Source organism: Opisthocomus hoazin, chromosome 1, assembly GCF_030867145.1.
Source record: "Opisthocomus hoazin isolate bOpiHoa1 chromosome 1, bOpiHoa1.hap1, whole genome shotgun sequence".
Taxonomy (NCBI): Eukaryota; Metazoa; Chordata; class Aves; order Opisthocomiformes; family Opisthocomidae; genus Opisthocomus; species Opisthocomus hoazin.
In genome coordinates this window covers 5,990,617-6,016,349 of record NC_134414.1, presented here as the reverse complement: position 1 = coordinate 6,016,349, position 25,733 = coordinate 5,990,617, and the positions used below count along the sequence as shown (strand labels likewise).

The following is a 25,733-nucleotide window of genomic DNA, read 5'->3' as shown; positions in this document are numbered from 1 at the left end:
GCAGGACTGAAAAATCATTATTTCCTTCAGGTTGTGTCATGTGTCTACTTTCTCTCTCCACTGAAATGACTCTCATGTTCATTCCTCCACAACTCCCAATGTACCTTCTGCTTCATTATTTGGTGTGGAGAGGTTCATAGAACCATAGAATGGTTTGGGTTGGAAGGAACCTTAAAGATCATCTGGTTCCAACCCCCCTGCCATGAACAGGGACATCTTCCACTAGACCAGGTTGCTCAGAGCCCCATCCAACCTGGCCTGTTAGAAGGTGCAGTTACCTCTGTCCTCCAGAATTATGTTCCATCTGAAGCACTGTACACAGGGACTGCAGCAATCTACTGTGTAAGCACAGCAAGGAGGACACTCAAGGATGAAGCTGGGGTTTAAATATTCTTCCTCCATGCAAAAAATCCAAAATACATCATTGGGGGTGGGAGTTAGAGTATTCAAGAAAAGCCAACACACTGCGCAGGAAGTAAAGACATTTTGGAAATAACCCAGAATCCAGCTGTGGGCTACAAAAACAAAATGCTTTCAATAAGTGATGACATAGTGGTGGATCAAGGGGCTATGGGAAGGATCAAAGGGTTTAAGGAACATGACAAAAATAGAGCATCTCTAAGTCATTTCTTCTCTCCGTAGGATTATGGTGGCAACTTTCTTTTTTTCAGTGTTTGCCTGAAAAATCAGCATAGAAGGAGCGAAAGACAGGGCAGATCACACACTCAAGCAACTGTGGTGAAACCCTTTCCTGCAAAAGCTGAGAATTACCTGTTTCATCATCAGCTTCAAGGCCTTGCAGATATAATGCCAGTAATCCCTTCACTATAGCTTTGCTGCAGTAAGACTCCACATACCCAAAGTAAACACAGTAAAGAGGTGGAAAGAGAAAGGACAACAAAAAGGGAAAATTGATGATTTCATTGGTGGTTGAGAGCTTAAAGTCCTTTTCACAAGGTCTGAGGTTTAGCAGGGACTAAAAACACCAAGGGAGAGACCAGCTTTCCCCTTCACTCTCCCACCTGAAAAAAAGGAAGAACAATGGAAGATATTTCACATTTTGAATTGAGTAGGGGATATAAAGAGAGAAACATGATCTTTAACCCCATTAACACAGGCCACAGAGCAAACTGTTTTGCAGCTTGTTTGGCACCACCTGATTCATAGATCCTCCTGCTATTGCAGTGGCAGGCAGAGATACGAGAAATATTTGCAAGAGAAACCACATCAATCTCATCTAGTTTGCCATTTCAAGATAAACCAGATTTGTCACATGGAGCACAGTTTCCTGAACCTGTTGATAAAGATTGGGATGTTTGAAACGTAGGCTAGAAGATGTCCCTGGAGAGGGTAGGGAGGGGCAGACAAAGCCCAGAGATGCTTGAAAAATCTGGGTTGGATGCAGGATACCTCCGACCATCAGCTGGCAAGGCAAGTGCAAGGCCAAAGGTCTCAGCCCTTATTTTTGTCTTCTCGAGATGTTTACCTTGAAACTTTGCTTGCAAGCCATACCTCAAAGTCTCACTGGGAAATAGGGTAAGTCTAAGGCCCACAGCCATCAGAAAATAAAACCAGAGGACGCTGGAGACAGTTTTGGCTCCCCGCAACCCAAAACCAAATTCCGTTTGACTTGTTTCCCCTCCACCCTGAAAATTTATGAGAATCTCTGCAGCTCGTGTGCTACGGTTTTTCTTCCCTGTGAGTTTTGCCCACATTTTCCCTGTTATTTTTCTCATACTGTCTCACTTCCCCATGTACCAGGACCCCCACATCTGGCCATCATTTCCTCCTGAACTGTATTTGTGTTGTCTTCTGTGGTCTCTCACTCTGCAGAAGACCTTTGTCGCCAAAGTCACCTCATTAAATCCTGTGGTGGTACGTGCTCACGCTGGGAGTTTCAACAATATCTGCCACTCCAAGAGATGTACAAGGTCTCTCAAACACCCCACAAATGTCTCGGGCACCGTTATGTGCATTTTGCTTGCTCGTTCACTTTTCTAGCACTGCCTGCCTAGGCATCAAGCAGTGCCTGGGGACAGGTAGCCACCCAAGTGACAAGATGAGCCAGGACTATGCCAGTCCTGCAAATCACTGCATCGTAGTGTGGACACAGCTGACTCCGTAGCTAGTCACATCTGGGTGCAGGAGTGTGGACTGTTCCACGGGAATCACACATGCATTTTTCACCCTGCTTTTTGGATGAACTCCACAGCTACTTGGGTTACTGGTAGCTAGTTTGGAGCTGGCTAAGGTATGCTCCTCTGTAGGTGTAAGTAGCTGTCTGCATCTTGCAATGGAATGTCTTCACATCCCAAGGCCAGGTGGACCTGGGGAGGGTTATTGTTGGTACCAGAGGGGACTAAGCCAGGCCTAGTCCAGAATGATATCAAGAGCAACATCTTCTTCCAGGACAATTACGGACACAGTGCTTGAGAGATGCAGGCACCATACGATCAGTCTCAGATGGGACAGGAACCACAGCTAACCTGGTGGTCAGGACAACCCCCACCACCCTGCTCTTCACCAGCACCGAGGCAAGCCAAGATCCCAGAGTGTAAAGCATCATCAGACTCCCAGTGGCAAAACTCCCTGAACACCAGCAGGAACAGAAGAAGAGTGGCCAGAGCAAAGCTCTTGGCCCTCTTGTTCCTCCTGCATTTTTTTAAAAAAGAACAGGCTATAATCAGAGCTGGAGGAAATGGAGCATAAATTACAAACTTTGTTTAGTCTGGGGAAATATCATTTATAATTAGAGATGGGCATCCTGTTGACATGATACAACCTATTTTAAGCGTGAGGTGAGCACGTGGTCAGCCTTTCATCTTTTACAAGTGATTAAAAATTGCCAGTTCATCTCTGCCTGGCTGTTTTTTTTCTTTTTTTTTTTTTTTATTGTAATTTAATTTCTAAAAAGCAACTGGACTAATGTCTGCTCAAGATAGTGGTGCTTATATTGGCAGCGATGTCTTGGATCATCTCAGTAGCTGCGAGTTTTGCTTTCAGTTCATGCACTTGGGCTTGTCTTTGTGCCAGACCCACCAGCCCAGCCTGCTCACCTCTCCCACGGAAGAGTAGGAATCCCAGGAGTCTTGGAGGGGTTGAACCTACGGCAGGACACAACCCAGGCTTGACCTTGTGTGACCAGCACTGACCTGTGGCCTGTTTTTTGAAGTGGGATTTGCTGGTTGCCACATCCTGCTGCCCTACTGTGGAGGCGTGCGGCATTTGCATGGCAGATACCAGCAGAAATCATTGCAGGTTTGGTACTTGTAAGCAGTTTTGAGGCATGATGCTACAAGCCTTCAGGGTGTGGTGTCCTTCCTCGTGTCCTCAGGTTCTTTCATGGGGTTTGCATGGGTACATCAATGCTGTCAGATAACCTAGCTCCCCACAGTCAACTGCAGTGTGGGTTAGCTCTCTCATGGGCGCCCTTTCGCACCAAACCGGCTTGTTACCTCCAAGCTGGATGTAGTTCTGGGGTTTCCTTCAGGGCCTGCATCAGGTTTGGCTTCTTCTACTCCACAAAGTCCCCCTGCACTATCCCGGTGGGCTTTGCACACTGTCCCCACATTATTCAAGGCACTCTGAAAGTGACATAACAGTGAGACAATGACCTCAGGACTGTGGGGACACCATTCAGAGCTAGATAGATATCTGAGTGCTACATACCTGGACATAGCCAACTTGCTCTGGAGAAGGGCCAGGTCTGTGCGGATCAGGCCAGGGATCTCTCCCTGGGAAAGACATCTTTAGTGGGAGAAATGTAACTAGAGAAGCATTAGCACTGAAGTGTCAGTAGGAATTAGCCATAGGTTGACCCAAGTCTTCTGCAGCCCACATACCAGAGACAGAGGTATAACAACAGCAGAATCTGTGGCAATAATTCCTTCCATTTCTGCATGAGTCTGAAACTTATTGTCAGGAGACTTCTTATCCTTTCTGCAATGGGCCATTTTGCTATTAGCTTGGAAAATACCATTGGACCCCTGTCTCTAAGCAGCAGGTCCACAGCTGTCTTCCAGGCTTGGCTGCTGTGACATCAGGTTGGCCATAAGGGTGACCTGACATGGTGACACGAGGGATACAACATGTCCTTGTGCCTCATTGAAGTCTCTCTGTGGGTCAGTCCTGGCCAAATAAGATAGCACAGACTAAGAGGTAAGTTTCGGCTTGGGTGGGAGGTGTACATCAAGACATCAATGTTGAGCTCATGCCAAAGAAAACAGGGCAGCCTTGTTCACTAGGCATGGTCCCACAAGATGAAGTGGTAGTGGAGAGTTACTTTAGGGATTGTATGGAGTGGGCAAATACAACCTTCAGATCATAAGCTCATTCATTGGTACTGCCATGTATTCTTGGGACCACCAACATACCTTGAAAGTGCAGATCTGAGGACTTTTGTGACTGATGCACACAAGCAAGCTTCTCCATAGGGTCTGCTTGTATTGTCAAGACATGTCAATGAGAGATCGTTTACTTACTGATTGTTAAGCCATTTGTCCTTTAATAAATTTACGCATGCAGCTATACATGTACATATGCAAAATCTATTGCAGTAATAAAATCATTATTGTCTAATTCTTTATCATTACGTAAATGTTACTATTAAATTTATTATCCTAGTTACATACTTATTGCAACAACATGTGCAAAATACATTTACTGCGATATTTAACGAACCACATCTTTCACATCTGCAGACACTTTCATCTTGAGTCTCCCATTATGCTGCAGATCTGAAGTAACTCTGACTCACAGGAGTTGGTGTGCTACAGAAAATGAACAGCAACCTGTTGCGGAGAAACAAAGGCTGGGAGACAGCATGTGTTTAGCAGAATCCACAAAGCTGCTTGGCACATGGTATAAAAGGACACGGCTTTTATCTGATTTTAATAAACAGATCCAGGAAAGAGGGACAGAATTGATGCTGTCCAGGAGAAGGGAGTCAGCACCCAAGTTTTTTGTGAAAATCTTTGTCCATCATTGCACACTATGGCACAAAGAGGGGGAAACACCTGATGCTGAAGCCAGATCTCTCCTCTGAGGGAGAGGGCACTTGGTGGTGGTGCTCCTCATACACCTGGGGAAGAAGGTGCGGTTGTCCTCTGTGCCTGTGGGAGCTCCCTGGTGGGGTGGCCCAGGGGAGGTCGGGTCCTGGCTGGTGAAGCCAAGACACTGTCTGATCCTAAGACACCCACGCAGGAGCTGGCAAAACCCTATCAGGGGTTTGTGCTCCCGCAAACTAAGCCATGGAGCCAGTGGACACTTGCCCAGTTATCAGGGCACTTCGAAGCAGAAGAAGACAACATAGGCAACATGCATGTCTCCCATCAATTTACATGAGAGCATTGCTTTTGGTATGAAAGTGAGTTTCACACCCAACGAAAATAAGTAGAGGTCCATCCCACTGCCCCATTTAGAAGGCATTTACATTATCACCCTTTCAAACATTAAACTGGATTTATCTTTTCCCCCAAGGGTGCATTTGGCCGTCCCACTGCTGTGCCACAGAGACACACCTGAGCTGTTGGGACACCAAACGCGCTGCGTTTGCCCTACTGCGATGCCTCTCTCCAATATACCCTTTCCCCACACTCCCCATTCCACACGGACTTGGAGTTTAGGGCTTGCAGTCGGCTTGGTCCCCGTGATTTACCCCAGCCCCGGGCAGCGCTGCCCCTGAGAACCTGCCGATCCATGCAGCTGAATGCAGACTCTCGCATCTGTGGGACAGGCACGGCGAACTTCAGAGGCGAGCACGTGTCCCCAAAGCCCGCGGAGCGGATTTTTTGTGGTATTCACAGACTGTTTCATGTGTCAAGACGAGAGGAGCGTAATTACCAGCTGAGAAACTGCAGGAAATAAGCCAAGGTTGAATGAACGAAATGGAAAATAAAGAGAAGCGCAGAGGACACACACATTTTAAAACTATTACGGAGGTATGTATTCACGTGCTCATGGGAGCCTGGGAATATATAAGAGCTCATGACTGTGAAGGAATGACTTCAAGGACCAGTCTATGGGGAGTATTTTTTTTCCCTGTGACTTCAAACTTCTCTTGGAGCTCGCAGAGTTTTAGTCAGCTGGCATGCAACAGAGGTACGACTTCCCCAAGGAAACTCTTCCCCGGCTTGTGCTGGAAAGGCTGCTGGGAGAGTCCGGGAGGCAGAAGGCTGCAAGCAGAGGCGAAACCTCCTCCTCCTCCTCCTCCAGCCACAGAGCAGGTATGTGGAGACGCGTGTGAAACCGGGAGCCTGCTGGAAAGTTCAGCATTCGGCTGCGGGAGAGACGGGGGCTCCGGTGACTTAGAGCTGCAGCCTTTAAAAATAACACAGATGAGGAAGGTACTGTATAAATAAAATATACTGTGTTTATGAATAGGCTGAGGAACTGACTAAACACACTGTGTAGATGGCTCTGTCCACACAGCTGTATATTTAATCCATCAGGGACTCGCACTGCAGTGAGTGAGATCCTTTACGTTAAGGAGGCATCAGTTAGTTTATAACAATACTCTTGTCATATGCCTGCTTTGTTATTATTCTGCGTGTTTACAGTAATGGAAGATGGGGAGTTGTTTTTTTTTTTTGGTCTCTTTCTTCACTGGACTTTAGTCTATTTATGGTGTTACTGCATTATAGCGCTCTGAACCCGGAGAGCTGCAGAGATCAGCACTGTGCGCTGATTAAATGCTGCTCGCCCGGCTCTCCGACACTGAATCCTAATATAGCCTTGGGCAAATCACACAGTCCCCAGGCAAAATGGGCAAAATGCTGTTTAGCTCGTCTGCTCTTCTTAGTGTCAGCGCTGTCATTGAACTCTCCCTGCTGGAGCACGAGGTGTGAGGTGGCAAGGTTATTTTTCTACTCGTAAGATCCTGACAGCTTGAAAGTCACCTTGGGTGAACAGTGACGTACTGATAGTGCTTTGCTGCATCTGGACTGTTGTCATGAGGAATCAGTGTTTAGACAATATTTGGAAATAGTAAAGTCTTAGAAAATCCTAATATACGTAAAAGTCACAGATAATTTCCTAAAGCCAAACCCCCTTGTATTTTTGATAAAAGTACAAATATATTTCACTTAAATAGAAGCCAAAGTTTGACTTTCCACAACAGTAGAAATTTGGGGGTTTTTATGAGATTTAATCATTTCAACTTTAAAATCATCCTATTACTCTAAAACGTTGAAATCTTTTAGTTTCCAGTAACAAAAATCCACCATCAATCATCTCTTTCTAAAGCAGATGGTTGCCCGAATCTGTGCTTGGCCTTTTACTAACACAATGAAGGATGGATTGGGGGGGTATCGGTACCATGCAAGTCAAATCTACCAGAAATTATTTTCCTCACTTCTTTTTATGAGTTAAGTACTCCTTCTTTCAAAGACTGACTCCACTGTCAGTAAAGAAAAATTGCTGAATTAAAAGCCGATTTTTCTCTATTTTGTGCTGTGCTTAGATTAAAGCTGGTGAGAAAAGTTTCTGGTTTGGTTCCTGGATTTGAGTTTCTCCAGGAATTTTGTTCTCTAGGGAGAGTATTTTGTGTTCAAATAGTTTAATCTCCAAATGCCATTTTACGTCAGTTTTTGTTGACGGAAGTGTTTTCATTTTCCCATCTGCTGCTGTCCCTTCGCCCAGCCCCTCGCTCACAAATTCTTCAGGCTGCTGGGTTTTGTGCAATTCGCATTCGTTTTCATTTTCTATCCTGGAGAAAGGAGTAGAAAAAATGTAGGGGAACTGGCTAAACCCTGTGTATCCAAAAAATTAGAAGGGTTAATTTTTGGTTGGGAAATGCTGTTGACTGCAAACCTGATAGAGGGGCACATGGAGAGAAGACAGAAAAAGAGAGAAGAAAGGAAGGCAGCAGCTTCAAAAGACAGGAGAAAAGCCACACTGGGATTACAGGAGGTGTTGGAGTCCCTGTTTTGATGTGTGGACTTGTCAGCAGAGAAGGCAGGAAGCTGCACCTCCCATGAGAGACCGAGCACAGTGCAGATGGCATGAGCAAACCAAATCGGGAGAAGTAGCTCCTGGAGATGTTGTAGGGTCTCAGGAGCTGGAGCTGTCCCTCCTTCTCAAAGGCAGTGGCTGAGGATGGCATGGGTTATGTATGTTTTTAATAGGGTTAATATTAATGCTGTCTCCAGCTCCCTGGTGGGATGAATCACCAGGGAGCTATTCCAGTCAAAAGGGAGCAATACTTGCCCCGCTCCTGCCCTTGCAGTTCAGAACCACTTTCTAAGGCAGGAGCTTGTTTCGTTTACTTCTCTGGAGAGTTTGATTCATGCGGCTCGACACAGAACTCAACCCAAAAGCAATGCCTTAGAAAGCAGCAGCGTTATGGATGGACAGACTCCAAAAGGTCTGGAGGTTCAAGACACATAACCGTCAAGACATATTCTTGTTTATCTGAAACCCTTGGGAACCTGCAGCAGATTACGGGCTGGCTCGTGAGAGCCAGTGGCTGGGATCTGCTTTTTCTTTCTTGCTCTGGGCCAGGCTGGAAAGAGGGTTTGGGGGAGTGGAGAGGTCTGACGACGTGTCCCCGGCTTCGGGTGACGTGGGGTGAAATCCAGCTGATGTTGGCAGAAACCGAGCAGGCAGCGATCGCTGGGAAGACCGCAGGAAATTCAGGAAGGGCCTGATTTCACCAAGTCACAGGTGCAAACCCTTTGGCACCAGCAGGATGGCACCAGCCCTTGCTATTTTGTGCAAGTGGGCAAAAGAGCTTGATTCTCCAATCTACCCAATGGAGATGACCCAATCTGTCCAATGGAGATGACCCTTGCTCTGCAGATGTGGCCACCAAGCACATACCATGCTGATCTTTCAGCACCACTTTAAAAGTATAAGCTGCTGGGTAGCCCCAAGCATGAAAATATTGAATATGGGAAGGTAGACAAATGATTAAGGGTCTTTGAAACTATTTGTTGTCAGATCCCCTTTAGCAAAGACCAAAGACGGTGAGGACACTGCTGATATTTCCCAGCACAGTTGGTGTGCCTCTAAGGCTGTGGTTTTAATGAAGCAAAGTCCTGAGCAGCAGAATCAGTGCATGCCCTTCCCTCCTGCTTTGGCATTTGTTTCTGTCGAGGCTCTTCTTCACAGTTCAGCTGGCTCAGCTGCTTGGCCACTCGGTAAAACAGCTTGAGGCACAGAGCTGGCTTTTTAAAAAAGCACAACCAACAAAACCCCTGCTATTTTCATCCCTGCAAATCCAAACTTCCCAAAGTACAGTGAGCATCCAGGTGTAGGAAAATGCGAAGCTGCAGTCATCCAGGACACTCATCATTCTTCACTACAGGCATGATATTTGCATTCCATCTCCAAATCAAATCAAAGTATTCTCTTAAAAAAGAAAAAAAGTATTTTTCTTCAAGACCTCAAATATTTGAGGTGTTCCTTGCGAAACTGGTTGTATGTTGCAAGTGCTATTGCACGCTGATGATGAGGTGAACTCTAAACCCAGAGCATCCAAAAGGCATTTAAACCTCTGGACACCACGGTGGTCCCAAGGTTCAACACGCATTTCCTGCTTATCCCAAGAGGATTTCAGATGGAAGACTTGATGTTAGGGAGCCTGTCAAAGGGATCAAGCGAAAAACAGCACTGCAGCCAGCTCCGACCAAGGGAAGGGAAGGTGATCAAAACTAGTGTAATGAAAGCCCAGTCAAGAGGAACGTGTCCAAGGTTGTGATAATCTCACTGGAAGGATGTTCTCATGAGACCTAAACGTGGATTCTTCTGTCCGTTGCACCTAATCATGCCCCTCTCCTGCCCGCATGCGTATGCCTGCCTCTCATTTCAGGGTATATTGCAAAGCAAACGAGATGATAAGAGCCCAGCTCTTCAGTGTATTATTTCAAAATGCATTGCAAGAGTTCAGGCTTGTGAGTTTGGGAGACAGCAACAGGGAAATCTATGTAAAGGTGGGTTTTCCAGAAGCAGGACTTAATTAGCAAAAGGAAGTGAGGAGACCAACAATTAGACAGCTGCTCTAGCCCTAGAGGGCAGCACAAAATAATAAATAAAAAGCTGAACTTGCAGGCAATCTGAAATCATCTTCTGCATGACAAAAGCACCCCTTTTATAATGGGAATTTTTCCTAGCAGGTTTGGTAGATTCAACACTATGTACGTGCTGCCAAAAATTCAGCAACTCCTCCAGGTGTTCGTACCCCTCTGCCTTTGTCAAGGACCCTACCTCCTAAGGGCCACGAAAACCCTTCAAGTCAGGTGTGTTGTAGCTGACGCTGAGCCCCGGTCCTGCCAGCAGACTGCTGTCACCCTCTGATTAGTGGGACCACTGCAAAGAGAAAGAACTGTTTCCTCCAGGACAGATTTCCGGATTCTGGGCTTTACATCTATCAGCCGTGAATTTGAAGCCTTTAATCCTCAAGTGCTGTTTTCCTAAGGATGTAGAGAGTGATTTAGGTGCAGGGGTGGGAGGCTGCAACACTCCAGGAATGTAACCCGTGGACACAAAACCCTAAAGTAAACATGCCGCCTTGCCGCACGCATGCAGCTAAACAATGGCATCGGCAACGATAAGTCACTTATTTCCCTGAGCAAACCCGTGGCCCGATTCTGATAGTTTCTCTGGCAAAAATCCCCCTTGTTTCTCAACTTCTGCCTCGAGCAAGGGCTTCAGGATGTCGCACAGTAGCTGACGCTGTCCGGAGCACAGCGGTGGCTAGGACCCAGCAAGAGCCCCGAGAGGAGTCCGGAGGAAGACAAGCAACTTAATTTAAAGCAGACACTGTCCCAAATAAGGTTATTTCCCTGAAAATGCCTTCGTTATGAAGTTACGAGTGAGCCTTTTGGTGTCCCAAATGGGTGAATGTGAAGCTGAAGAACAATTTCATCGATACCGGGACTGAGTCATTTTTGAAGAGCTGGATATGCTTTTTAAAGACATGATAAGCAGTGCTTGGGGATGCGAGAAACCCTTGGAAAAAGGTAAATGTGGAATATTCACTCTTTTTAACCCTGAAGGCTCTAACACGGCAGCAAAGACTCTTGCGTGAAAAAAGATCAGACCCTGGGGAGTTTGGTTTGTGTTTAGTGTATTCTCTCGTATTTAACCTCTCTTTGGCATGGGAGAACATCTGTTAATGGTCTAAGGAGTAACAAAAATTACCTTTGGGGGAAATTTAGAAGGTGTTGATGTTGTTAGCTACAAGCAACATCTATGAAGTGGTTTCAGGGTTTTACGTTGCAATAGAGATGGATGTAAATATTATTCTGCAATGGGATGTGGGCAATCTGGGACTAAACCTTTATTCTTCCATGGTTTCAAATGTGTCTTCGGGCAAATCACTGCTCTTCTCTGCCCTTGCTCTCCATCTGTGAAGTAAATATGCTGCTGTGGTTTGGGTACCATGCTTTTTCTAGATGTTAAAATATTTGACCCACCTAAGACTTCTTGGGGGGGTTACTCACTGAAATTACCTACATTTTTTGGCTGTGGATAGGGCTGGGTAATTCTGAAGTACCCTGATGGAAAGCTGTGACACTGAATACGGTTCACAGCTCAATCCTGCTCTGAGGTATGCTGGGATTTTTATCACAGCTGCCAGTGGGAGGAAACTGGCACCGAGAATGAAGCTGCTCCAACTCCGGGAAAGCCTCAGAGCAATGAAAGCTCCTTTAGGTTGAGTTGCTGCTACCACTGCTCCCGTAATGTTTTTGCAAGCTGTCGGGTAGAGACATCAGTGCCAGTGTCAGCGGGCAGGGTTTAGCGGTGATGCTGTCTGACACCAGGGTGATGCAGGTCCTGTGAGCCCTGAGCTCTGCACTGGGAAAGGGCAGAGGAGGGCAGAGAGGAGGCGGACACAGCATTCTGTCACACTAGGTGTTGCTGAGGAGGATCTAAATGTTGTCCAGAGAAAAGCTAGGCAGGAAAAAGATCTTCAGTAGAACTGAATATCACCTTGGGAAGGGAATTTCCATGAGCAAGGATGTTGAGGAGTGGCTTACCCTTGTCTGGATGGAGTCCATGTGGTCTTATGTTGGAAGAGACGACCACATCCTCGTGCTTCAGGGTGTGACGGTCACCTTGTAAATACTTTTAGGGACAGCTTCCTTGATTACTAGATCTGTCTTACACAGCAAGCCTTTAAATCACTTTTTTGTGTTCAAATACATGAATTTCACAATTGCTTTATAAACTTTCAATTTAGGAAGATTCAAAGAATCTCAGCACCCTGGATTGTGTCAGGTTTATTATTTAATAAGCAAAAAGACCTTTTTTGCACTGGCAGTGTGACAAGAAAAGACATTGTGGAGCACATGGGACACACACTGTCTATCAGGGTGGTGCCTTTTGTAGCTAATATCAATGGAGATTTCATCGGCTTAATTCGTCGGATTTAAACAGAAACAATTTCTGTCTGAGGGCTCTGAGTAAAACCTTGTAATTGTTGGTATGTTTGTCTTTTCTCCCAGTTCCAGCAATCTAATATCCAAATGATAAAACTCATTTTCTCCTCCTTTGGTAAAGGCACCCACTCCTCTAAGCCTGGGGAATGAGGAACAGAGCAGAAATGAGAGAGACATTATAGATGGGGATATCAGCAATTATTCCTTCCACAGGATTACTTCAATGTATTTTGCAAACAATATTTAAAAGGATTGGGAATGAACATCCTAGATCTTGTTTTAGAGGAAGGAAACAGATTTCTGATCCTTCTGCTGGGTCCCGAAGACAAACTCCAAGCTCTTTCACCTTGGAGTCCCAGGTCATCATCCATCACCAGTTGTTTCTCTGAACTGGAAGGAATGTGCAATCTGAATATAGAGAGGCTGTGGTCTAAGCCTCCCCATTTTCTCTCTTCCTAGTACACAGCTCTTTTCTCTGGCTGGGAAGTGGAGGGATGGGCAGGCTCCCATAGTGAACCTGTTGGAGTTGCTGTTCTGCAATTGTCATTGCTGTGTGGAAGTGGGGCCATCAGCTGAGTCCCTCAAAAAGTGATCAAGCAGAAGGATCTCCACCAGCCGGGAATGATCCCATCTCTTTCATTTCTAGCTTCCTGATGGTCTGTGGGTGGAAGTCGTTGAGCAACGGTACATTGATGCCCTTTTTTAGTGGGAAATGTGCATGGGATTGGCATGCTTGCCAGACATAGCCTTGCTCCTGGAAAAACTTAAGAGCAGTGCTAGCTAAGCACTACTGCGTGGCTTCCAGGTGGGAGCTGGCACGTGTCTCACCAGCTCTGGATAAGGGCAGGACCAGCTCAGATCTGCCCGCAAGAAACCATACAAATACAGACAGATTCAGCAAGTTTACAACACAGGGTGTCATAAAGAAGTGATATTTGGAGCTCATGGCAGTGGTGACCATGGCAGAGACCCCACTAGTTTCCATCTAGAAACAAGATGTTTGAAGGACGAATGGTTTCCCTTGGGCTTGTTTGCATTTTTCTCCCATTGCCCAGTGAAAGATCTCCCAGTGTTTTGCTCCTTTTGCAGTTATTTATATACTGTTTTTCTTGAGTGCTTTCCAGACAGTTAAACTATGATGAATCCTTTGTTTCACGTAAATTCATATCATTGTGTGTCCGTCTCTTTCTAAGGCATCTGCTTTAAAATGTACATAAAAGCCTGCCCATACCTAGGATGTATAATACAGAAAACTAACATTTGGACAAAAAGTTCTCAGTTCATTCTTGAAGCTGTTTATTTTAAGTCAACAAATCTGGATGAGTGTGTGAAAGTTCTTTGACACTCTGGGATGAGAGGAGTGGAAAATGTTGTGGATGGAAATGGAAACTGTTCCCAATGCTTGTGGTTTCTGAGTGGCACCCGTTCGCTCTGCTCAGGGCTTGGCACCCCAAAACTCCAACCCAGCTGAAAGTATCTGCTCTGCCTCTATGGGGAAAGTAACTCGCTCTTCAGCGGTTGTCACACACTGCCCAGCTGGAGTATCTGGACTTCATTGGGTGACCTGGGTATCATCTAGGTAGCAGCTGAAATCACACTGGCGCAATCCCATGATATGCCTTGGACCTTCCTTTCAAGTCCTCATATAAATTTCTCTTTTTTCCCACCAGGCTCAAAGGGGTGCACAGGTACTTGGTTAGGTCATAAGTGCTGTAGGCTCAGAGCTGGGTCAATTTATTGCACTGTGTGTGTGCTTCTCCATGTTGGACGATGATCTTGTGCCAGCTTTCACATGCATCATCCACTGTGTAACATTTTAAATCTAACCATAATTACTTTTGTCTGCAGAACCATGAAACTGTACGTCATCTTCTTCCTGGCAGTGGTGAACAGAGGGATCTCTAACTATCAGCCCACAGAGGGGATGTCCTGTGAAATGGTAAGGCTGACTCCCTACTCAGGTCCCTTGAGATCCTGGATGAGGTAGGGACCCCCTTGTTACAGGCACTGCACAAGTAGCTCTGGGCTCTGAGAAGGGAAACCCACCCCAGGCCGGGCTCACTGCAGTAGCAGAGGTGGGCTTTGCTGGGTTAGTGGATGTTCTCCAGGCTGTTCTTGGGCTATGTCCTTGCTGTACTGACAGCACATAAAAGGGGGGCAAAAAAGAAGGACCATTATCTCCATTTTTGAATAAGGTGGTGTGGGTTGAAAGAAATTTGGCCTGATTTCCCCAAGACTGTACAGGGATTCTGTGGCTGAGACAATGAAAGTGCTTAGACCTAAAATTGACTCCTTTATATCAGGCCTGAGTTCTTTGTGCTTTAAATAAAGCATGTCCTGTGAAATACATCTATACCAGCCCTTTTGTAATAACAGGGAGACTGACATCCTCTGCCCTGACACAGCATTGCTGCCAGGGGAGTTTTACCTGACTTCTACTGGAGATAAAAGAAGTGATAAAGCCTCTCACTCCAGTACAAAATTTGCTCCTTGCATTTTCTCAAGAGCCTGGTACAATATTATAAATATTGTTCACAGCTGAACTTTCTCCCTTCCTTATCCAAGTGCTTCTGACTGCAACAGGCTGTTTAAAAATACATATCTTTTTTTTTTTCCCTGAACATTGAAGCTGTTCAGCAGTAATCCTCAAGAATTTCCAAAATAGGGAAAAAAATAATTTGCTAGCTGTACACATCTCCCTTATGGGACTCATTCCTTTCCTGCCCACCCTGCCATATTGCTGCACTTCCTGAATTCCAGAGAAATTAGGACCTAGTATATATAAAAAGATCTTGGGAAGGTGACTGGGTAGCTCAATTCATTGGCTGGAGAGGGAAGACTGATGAAGCCACTGTAAACACGCTAGCTTGGGTCCCATGTATCAAAGTCACATGAAGGTCGGGCGAGACACGCAATAATCCAAGCAGATTCGCCCTGTCCGTTTTCTTGACGGGTCACAGATCAGGCTGATTGCTGAGAAGTAAACACACGCTTGTTTCCACTACTGCACTGTAAACTGCTTTCATCAAGCCAACAACCCAAGGCTCTTCATGATGAGACTGGGATAAATTCAGGCCTGACGGAAAACATGCTGCAGTCAGGGGCTCGGATGGTCTTCTGATACAAACTGACAGCTCAGCATCACTAATCTGGATGGAGCTCTGCTCGTCTTCCTTCGCTGGGCCTTTGGTCCAATGGAAGGAGGAGGGTGTAAATTCATACACAGCTTAAAGAGAGCGGGAGATACTGGACTAGCTGATGGGTCCATCAGGAGTCCCGCTTACTTCACACAATGGTTTTTCGTCACAGCCTCACCGTTTTACATAGTACTTTCCCTGTGGCAACACTTCTAGAATAGCTGGAATGAATCTGATCAGAAACCTGTGCCCCTCTCTGACTCACTGGTGGAGCTCCTGTCTTATAAAAGATGTTTAGGGAAGTAAACAGTCCCTAACAGACCGTTGACATGGGAGTGAGCTGCAGTGATTACACAAGTTACTACACATTGCTCAATTGAGAGACAACAAGGCTTGGCTTAAATGTCAGGAGGTCTTTCCTAGATCACATTGACATCCAAGGAGAGGGGTTTCCACTAGTTCATGGTTTACCTCCCAAAGAAAGACTTTTCTTCTTATTCGTGTTAACTGAGAAAGGAGGAGCTTCCAAATAACTCATACAAGGGAAGGGTTTTCAGCAAATCATATATTAGCCTTGCATCAGATCATGCAAAAACACATACGTACCTGGTTATCAGTGGTCAGACAATACATGGTACATTGGCAAATTGTTAAGATTTTGTTGTATAGCTGAGCCTCCAACTGGACAGCTCTTCCACACAATGGACATGGACACCACACAAGCACAAGTCGATGCCAAGTGGCTCCAGCCCAGATTCTTTGGTTCATACACTCATGAGTTGATACAGGAGAACATAGGCAGATGCTTGGATCCAGCTGCTTTGATTGTAGGGCTCTTACTGAGCTGGGTGACAACTTCCACCCATAGCTGAACAGTGAAGGATCAGAGTCAGAATCCAAACCATGCTCATCTTTTGAGCTGTTGGGTCATTTTTTTGACCAACACCTGAATGAGACCAGACACCAAAGGGCCCAAGTGCTCCCCACACTGCAGTGCTTCTTGACAATGGACTTCAAACAAACCGGTGGCAGCACCGGCAGAGATGATGAGTTCAGAAAGTGAGGCTGGCAAAAATCTCTTTTCCAGCCTCAGGCTGCCAACCCATTGGGCTCTGGGGTAGGAGGAGGGAAGATACATGCAAACAGATGCTGTTTGCTCCATCCCACTGAGACGTGCTTCATCTTTGCTTCCTAGTGCTGACGAGAACAAAATTCATGCAGTTTGAGCCTCGGGGAGAAAAATATAGTGCAGAACAGACTAGATAAGAAATTCAGTGAGGATCAAAATAGTCAGTGAAAAAGAATGAAAGTTAAAAAAAATGGGAGGGGAAATGTTATAGGAACAAATAGCAGACAGTGGGAGGTATAGATTTTATCGGTCCCTTTTATCACTGGGAGGGTTCAGCGGATGCAGATTAAAGGCCCAATCCTGCAAGATATGTGGTGAACTGGGACTGACCTCTCCCTCGACAACTTCAATGAAAATCAGCCGGCTGGTGTCGACGGGAGCTGGATCAGGACTTTGCTAAGGTGCTGGGTGCCCGGGGGGAGTGGAGGGTGAGATCTGGCTCAAAGCGTGGGAAGAAACCTGGTATTTGTCTTAGGCTGCAAAGTGGCTGCTGCTTTTGTGCTCTGGATTTTTGCATCCTTCTGGCTTCTCCCTCTTCCACAAAATGAAGAAGAGACTTCCTGCTCTGTTCTTTGGGCCTCGGAGCTAAGCCCAACTCTGTGCACATTTTAGCTCAAAATAAGCAATTCTCCAGTGGCTTTGCAGGAAAGAAATAAAGTCACAAAGAAGCCAGAAAATTCCCTACTCTTTTTTTATTTAGCTGGGGGAAATTTGAGTGAGTTGGAGGGAAAAATGGAAGGGGTTTGGGTTTTAACAGGCCATCTACTTGGGATCTTTGAGAAAGATGTATCATGGGAAGGACTGCAGAGCAGCTTGTGTATATCTAGAGTTTGGATGAGCACTTACACTTCTCTGGCACATTTTTGTGCTGTCTCCAAAACTCTCATGATGCAAAAGAGATTCACAAAATGCTGACTATTGCCCCACTTCTCCTAAACAGACCTGTCACTTCATTCACCCAGAAGTTTGCATGAAACAGATGTTTTTTAATATTTTTTACTTTTAATTTTTCTTTAGTGTCTGGAAAGCTTTGCGTCATGGAATCTGGATTCTACTTATCCACAGAAGTTAAGATTCACAAATTTTTTTTCTTTCTTTTCTTTCTGATCTTTCTACAAACAGTACATGACCCAGTCACCCAAATACATTCATAACAAGAGTTTTCCTCCAGTAAATTAAATGCTGCCTAAGCCTTTCACACTACACTTCCTCCCGCTGCTGTATGTTCTCCTTAATAACAAAATACAGCTTGACATTTATACAAGGACGATCATGTTCATGTTTCCAATGTTCCTTATGAACACACACTCCAACTTTTGCTCTGGACACAGATTCAGTCCTAGCTGCAATAAACAGACAGGCATCTAGAAGATGAATTTGGCTTTGACACTTGGGTTTTTTCTTCTACCCTACTGCTGAGAATTGGACTGAAAAGTCATGACCCTCACTGCACGTCACAGCTTTTTTCCTCTCAAAAGCTGGCTTTAGATAATTTTTCTTTTCCATGTTGTATGATGGCTGTCTTGTGTGGGTGGTTTCATAAGGCATGCTCACCGTACAAGAAGGAGGGAACTGTTGCCTTAAGAAAAGGATAAGTATGGATGGTAAAAGCAAGAGGAGTTTGGAGGTTTGCATAAGAAATGTTTCAGCAGTTGAAGACCCGTTTGGTTAAAGATGCGTCGCTTAACTAAGCCGTGGCTAAAGGAAGACACGATCAAATATCTGAGGGTGTGACTAAGGAAAGCGATGGGGTTTGTGCCATAGGATCTTTGTATGTTACTCCACCTCCTTGCTTCGGGACCTGTGCTACCAATAGACCAGAGCTCTTCTAAGAACTACTTACTATTGCGAGTAGAGTTTGCAGACTGTAATAGAAAGATAACACTGAGAAAATTAAAGAGCAGAACAAAAGCGAGGAAACTTGCTTGACTGCAACGGAAAGAGGGCAAAACTCCTTCTCTTAGGACTATTACAATGCGCCCACAAGAAAGGTACAAAAAGGAGACTATTTAGTAGGTATCACATGCAGATAAAACTCTCTACTCTTGCAAGACAGAAATGTCCTTAAAATTAAATGAGTTAGTATTGTTGTTCTTGCTGTCTGAATGCTCAGAGAAAATAATGTGGTTAGTGTTTCAGAGGAAGGATCTGGCTGGATGCTGAGTGTTATTTTCATGAAAAGATGTTTTTCGTTTGTCATATGACAATCTCTTTTCTCTCTTTTTCTGGCAGGCAAACTCACAGGCATTTTGCCACAACAAAGACCTTCACCAAATCCCTCGTGAGCTCCATCCGAATGTAAACAAAATAGATCTGTCTGGAAATCTGATTCAAAGCATCCCTGAAATGCCGTTATCATTTTACACTTCCCTCCAGTGCCTGGATTTAAGCTCTAACCAGATAAACTTCATCACGCCTGGAGTCTTTGCACACATGACGAGTTTGCTGGAAATAAATTTAGCCAACAATCACTTATATGAGCTTGCTCAGAACAGGACAGAGGGGATTGGACTTTTACCCAAAGTGGAAATACTGGACTTGTCCCACAACAGTCTGTACAATGGGATGGCTGAGCATTTCATTAAACAAGCTCCAGCCCTGCGGTATCTTTCTTTGGCAGACAATAGTATTATAATGATATCACACAAGATGTTTCAGGGATCTCCCAGTCTTGTGGAGATAGATCTTCAGAGTAATATCATCATGGAAATAGAAGAAGGTGCTTTTGAGACTCTAGTGAACCTTTCCAAACTCAATCTCTCCATGAATTCAATTACTTGCATCTCTGATTTCAACCTCAGGCAGCTGGAGATACTTGACCTTAGCAAGAACAGCATTGAGACCTTCCACACAGCGATGTCAGATGATGAATATAGCTTAAGACGTTTGGATCTGAGCGAAAACAAACTGCTTCACTTCCCAGTCTTCCCCCAGGTAAATAAGCTAGTAACTCTGAATTTATCAAAGAATTTAATCCAACTCACTGCTGAATCCCCTCATAATAAAATGGACTATATGGAAAATGAATGGTTAGATGCTTCTTTTCATCTTTTTGATCAGAAGCAAGGTAGAAACAAAAGTTCTCTTTATTTATCCCAGCTTCTATATTTAGACTTAAGCTATAATGAAATCAAATCTATTCCGGATGAGTTCTTCGAATCAATGTTGTCCCTTCACACCCTTAATCTCAGTAAAAACTGTCTTCAGGCATTTGCAGTGACTTATGACAGTGCATTGATCTTTCTGACTGTCCTTGACTTGAGCTACAATGCTTTGCAGAATCTTTTCCTAGATGCTGGCACATTGTCCAGTTTGAAGGAGCTCTATATTCAAAACAACCATCTTCAGGCCCTGCAATTTGATATCTTCTCAAGTCTTCCTAGCCTCAGACTGCTTAATCTACAGAGCAATAATGTCAGCCTTTGCAGCATGTACTCAGGATTAGCTAAGCAAAGACTTGCTGGAGAGGAAAGTGGTTGTGTATCATTTGTTGACTCTCCTGCTCTTCAGTACTTGTACCTAGCCGACAACATGTTAAACATCCTACCAGCATACACTTTCTACAAGACTTCTCTGATTGTCTTGGATGTCTCCATGAACCCTGGACTGAAAATAGAAGTCAAAGCATTATCAGGACTGGAAAAGTCTCTGGAATATTTGTATTTACATGGCAATAGCCTGATAGAGTTAAATATTGACTTGCCTTGTTTTAGTCACCTTAAACATTTAAACCTCTCTGAAAATCAGCTGAACTGGCTGCCTAAGTGGAGTAGTGACTCTCCACTGGAAGATCTGGATCTACGGAATAATAGGTTTAGTACATTACAGAACAGCAATATTTTAGCATTAGAAAATTCCCTTAAAAATTTGTATCTTACTGGGAACCCACTCAACTGCTGTGGAAACATCTGGCTTTCATCAATGATCCAGAACAAAAATGTCCAGATCCCCAATGTGGAGCACTTAACATGCCAGTACACTCAGAACTTCAGGTACCAGGAAGAAATGCACATCGGGAACATTAGACCAGAAGACTGTGAAAAAGAGGATCTGAAGAAAATCAACTTCCTTATTATATTAACATTTGTGTTGGTTTTATCTGTGATCATCATTGGCGTGGGTTCATTTTTTTGCTTCCGCAGGCAAAACTTTAGTCATCAGTTTAAAGCATAGGAACACAAAATGCCTTGAAAACTGAAGAAATCAGGTGCTACACTGCCGGTGTGTAGAAATGAAGGGTAAAATTCTCACCTTTGAATTTTAACTGTGGATTTTAAGGCAGTTTCAAAGTGCCCCTGAACTGCACTACAATAGTGCTTTGGGTTGCAGGAACTGAAAGGAGAATTTGCCGTGTTTTGCACTTGCTTCACTCACAAGCAGATCTGCTTAAAAACTTTATACCATGGTAATTTAAACCAGACCAAAAGAAAAGGCCGTCTAAGTTCTTGAGACTTTTCACTAATCTCACAGATACTTTGTGATGTCGCCTTCATGGAAAGACTACTCAAATTGAGCAGTGTAACTGAATCACCTTTTTATGACAGCCTTCAGTGACATCAGCTGAGTAGGAAATCCCTTCTCAGAGTTATGTACCTCCATGAGATATTTTTGCTTTGGTCTCAGCTTTCCTTTTTTCCAAACTGGTTAGAAATAACGGCTTCTAAGCCTTCTTAAACTGAAATCATACAAACCGATGCCAGGGCAGGCCAAAATACAATCTTTAAGTCCTTGACATTGGTTGCAAATCTCTCATGAGTTCCAAAACAATGAGCATTTAGCTAAAAAAAGGAAATTGTAGTTCACATCTGTTGTGCTCATGGCTGCCATTTAGAAAACCAGAGGCCATGGTGGTAGGAACCTCTTTGGATACCTCCCTTTGCTTGTAGTATGTTGCTCCAACCACTGGGGCAAGGCACCAGAGCTAGATGATGTCAAGTACTCTTGGCACTTAATACCCACAAGGGATGTAAGAGAACTCTCAGGTGTAGAACAGCTGCACTATATGTTACCCAGATCTGCTCAGAAGGTCACAGGTCCACAGTTCAACTCAAAGAGGAGAAATTTACTCCTCACGTGCAATACATATTTAACTGGGTTTAATGTGAAGAAATTCGTCTCTGGGGTGAACACTTTCCAAAAGAAAAACCTTGGAGAATGAATTTCAACCAGCTAACATTGGACTGAAATGTTTATATTTCTAAAGAAAACTGTTGGGAACTCACTGCATATAGTTGCATTTCAATGCAGAAAAATAATATGTCTATTTTTAAAGGTCAAGGAGGTTAGGCAGCAAAAAGGTGTTTTAAAGATACCGGTGTGAAACAATACACAGGGAATTTAGTCATGGGCCATTATTCAGATCAGATGTCCACTGTCTCTCTCTTAGAAGATATTATGGTCTAGAAGACTGGCTGCGAGAAAAGTGATGTGGATCCTCATTCTGTGATGGGTTTAACATGGCCAACCTGTTGTGTTGCTAAAAGCTGACGCTGACATATATTATGTCCCATACTCTGACAGGAGATTCACCCTTTTGAAGTGGAAAAAAAGCTCACCAACAGTGGGAGCCTGACCTACTAACAGGGTTCAATGGCTTCGAAAGGAGCTATATCAGGTTTTCTGTTAATGCCGGGAACTGTATGTGAAGGCACATAAGAGAAATAGAGGTCAAACCAAAACTTGTCCAGGTAAATAACTCAGAGCCAAATTGCTGCTCCATTTCTGTTTCTTCCAGCTAGTGAATGTCAAAAATAACACACTACAAAAGGGTGTATAATTCTATTTTTAAAGCAGTTATGTAAGAAACTGGCTGGTAGTTTTCATTGTGTAATTTTGTACAATAAAAAAACCTTTGAATTTTGTAAAAAGCATAGGGTTGTGAATATATTAAAGCACCAGCTTGGAATGCTCCACTGATGAAAAGCTATGTCTTCCTATTTTTCTGTGGTGTTCAGACTCCACCTTAGACCTTTACTTTCTGGTCCTGAAGCAAGGACAGCTGCTCCATATCTTAGGATGCAACCAACGGAGGACAAGGAGATCTACTGAAGACGTAGGCAAGTATTTGCACAAGCGGTCAGCAGCAATAGGGACTGATCTAACGTCTACAAATGCCAACGCTACCCGTTGGCTCGAGCTCTTATTCTTGTAGCGGAAAGTTTGCACAAGCAGCAATCCCAGGGATTAGTCGGAAGCCCGATGCTGAAGCTGGTGAGCTTATCCTTCGGTGTGAAAGCAAGCTGAGCTGTGTGCCCAGACACTGGCTAATTTAGCCACACACTGAGTTTATGCCTTTTGTGTTGAGCACGGCAAGATTATATCTCCTTGTGAGAGTCAGTATTAGCTTGGCTGCCATGGCTTGAATTAGCTAATAACCTGACGACAGAGCCAAACCCATTTAATTAACGGTTTTAACACTGCTTTTGTTTGGCTCTACCAAAAGGAAGTGCTTGTTATTACTAAACATCTGGGACTAATTAGACTTCCATTGACTTCTCTGGGAGCAGAAACAGCTTTCTCAAGGAATAAGCCTCGGGTGTAAAGTGCAGCATGGCTCATTTGGATTTCACTATTAGCAACATAAGCAATCGAGAAGTGACATGAGCTCACTCCAGCCAATTCTGTTGTTCTGAATGGGATGGGGAGCATGAGGGAAAGAAAACATGAATAAAGGAGCAAAGAGAGGGAAAACAGGAAGAAATGGGAACTCTCCATGATATTAGTCCTCAAAATAGGGGTACAGAGGTGGCAGCCCCAACTCTTGCCTCCCCTGTCTGCTTCTGTGCCTGCAAGAAGCCCAAATGCCAAAGTATCTGATCCTGCATCAAACACAGCCGTTACTCACACATTACACATCTTTCTGCCAGTTAGCCCTGTTGTCCTAATAGGTTGGCATGATACAGGCTGTTTTGACTGTGATATTGTAACCTAAATTTGCACCCTTATTCATAAAGTCTTTGCAACAGCCTCTGTTGATGCAAAGAGAACAGAGGCTGCTAAGCCAGGGAATATCCTTCTGGGATTCTGGGATATGTAGTAAAGCATGTGGGATTTATGCAGCCAATGCAACCTTTTTTTCAAAATTATTGCATGCAACGAGTGGCTTCATCTCTGTAGATGTTTGCAGAGGGCAGGACAATAGATGTCCTTCAAATATTTCCTACCAAAGTTTGCTGTGGCTTGTTCCCAAAAATGATCCTCTGCAGTAGGGTCAGGTAGATATAAGTACTGGAAGCACTAAAAACACTCTGAGAGAGAGTGCCTAAAAGTTCATCAAGTCATGACTCACGTTGGTCATCCATTCAAAGTCAAGTCTCAGTTTCCAAAGGCGTTGGCTTTTCCTGCAAAGCCAAGACAAAACAATACCCTAGCAAAGTACCAAAGCCTCTGGGTGCAGACCTCTCTGCGGGAACCCTGTTCAACCCTGGACTAGCTATGGAGCATTAGTATAAAACCCAGTAAGTGCCTCCTCATATTTCAGGAGCCCAGTGTGTTTGCTTTCCTGTTCCTGTCTATTCCCCATGACATCAAGTACCCTCTTACTTGTCTGGGAAGAAACGAACCAAAACCACAACCTGAATCCCCTGTATCTCCACATGAGAGAAAAACACTTCTTACCTTGCATGGCAAGGTATACTCTGGGCTATCTATTATTTTCCATAAACAATTGCCTATTCTGTTTGTGCACACATGTGCAAAGGCAGAGACACATGCAGGCGAGTATAAGAAACACATCACTTCAGGATTAGCTTTGTTTAACCTAAATTAGAACAGCCTGTACTAAATGATCTTCTGTAACAACAACCAGCCTGTGGTGCTGGTGCCTGTGGATTCCTATTTCATGCCTGTCCACGTGAAGCAATTTGATCAATATTTTCAAAAGCCGTCAATGATTTATTTCAGCTGTCTAAATTTGCAGCCTGCATCTCTCCAATCCTGAAACAAATCCAAATTTCCAGAAAACTGTGTTTATCTCCTCTCAAAACCAAAGCTCTGTAGTATGTCTTACACAAGCCCCCAAAAAACTGATATTGTCCAGATGTATATATAATTCTTTCACTTACTGCTTTCTAATGATAGTTGCCTGCTCCGTCAGCGCTGTGTTGAGCATCTTAAGAGCTGAAATGCAGCAAAGCTACCCACCAACACCTCCTCTGCCCTGTAGTCTGCCCTCAGAAGGACCAAATTAAATATGTCCTCACTCACAGAGCAATCATTCTCCTGCTGTTGTGGCTTAATTTGAGTGAAAGAGGAAAATTATCCATAAGGAAAGAACAAAAAATAAGTCTAGGATCTGCAGCTTTCTGACAGCGCTGCAACTATCTGCCAGAGCAGATTTTGGTCTCATGGGTCACAGACAGGTGAGGGTCCAAATAGATATTGCAAGAAACAAGAAGAAAGGGGTATGAGAGGAGCTGAGAGCCATCAGAGAGCTCAGGGTGAGCCATGGGGAAAAAAGAAACCGAAGCGCTGGTGTAATTCCCTCCCAGCAGTGGAGAGCTGAAAACACTCCAGAGAAACAGGCAGTAATAGGTGCCTACCCACCTCTCCACAACTCAAGAGGTTAGAGGAGATCTGTGAAGCTTCAACCCATCTCTTATGGTGGAAAAGTGAGACGAGAGCCTAGGAGACAGATAATAGAAGTGCAGAAATGAGGGATGACAGCAGAAGAGAAAGATAGAAAGGAAATGGAGTAGAGAAGAGGGGTTTAGTACAATTCAGCTCTCCATGATGGATAACCAAGAAGTGTAACTGGAAACTGAAGAGCATCCAAGAGAGACGGGTGGGAAGAGCTTTGCGAAGAGGCCGTCAGAGCTGAGCTGTGTGGAGAAGTGGGGGAAAAGGGTACCTTGGCTAGGCAACATGCTATCTGCCTGCAAACACATGAGGGGTGCAAACAGAGGAGGACATCAGCTCACGAGGGGTGGCAAACAGAAGTACATAGCATCCAGGGAAACAAGGTGAAACTGAAACAGGAGGGAAAAGAGACTGAATAAGCATAGAAGAACTTTTGGAGGAGGGGTCATTGGGCTGTGCAACATTCTTTCACAAGCAAATACATTTGGAGGCTGATGCAACATGATACTA

At 44.4% G+C, this 25,733-nt stretch overlaps 1 protein-coding gene across 2 annotated transcripts; it reads left to right on the top strand.

Annotated features, from left to right (window-relative positions):
- The first annotated feature begins 6,084 nt into the window (after positions 1-6,084).
- Positions 6,085-22,510, top strand: LRRC32 (leucine rich repeat containing 32). 2 transcript variants are annotated; one of them, XM_075422741.1, is made up of 3 exons: positions 6,085-6,224; positions 14,229-14,319; positions 18,879-22,510. In XM_075422741.1, the coding sequence occupies exons 2-3, from the start codon at positions 14,233-14,235 to the stop codon at positions 20,817-20,819; spliced, it is 2,028 nt and encodes a 675-aa protein (XP_075278856.1). In that variant the 5' UTR covers positions 6,085-6,224; positions 14,229-14,232; the 3' UTR covers positions 20,820-22,510. The 2 variants fall into 2 exon arrangements, with proteins under 2 accessions (XP_075278856.1, XP_075278942.1); XM_075422827.1 differs by lacking the exon at positions 6,085-6,224 and adding an exon at positions 17,664-17,713 and having other exon boundaries at positions 14,287-14,319.
- The last annotated feature ends 3,223 nt before the right edge of the window (positions 22,511-25,733 follow it).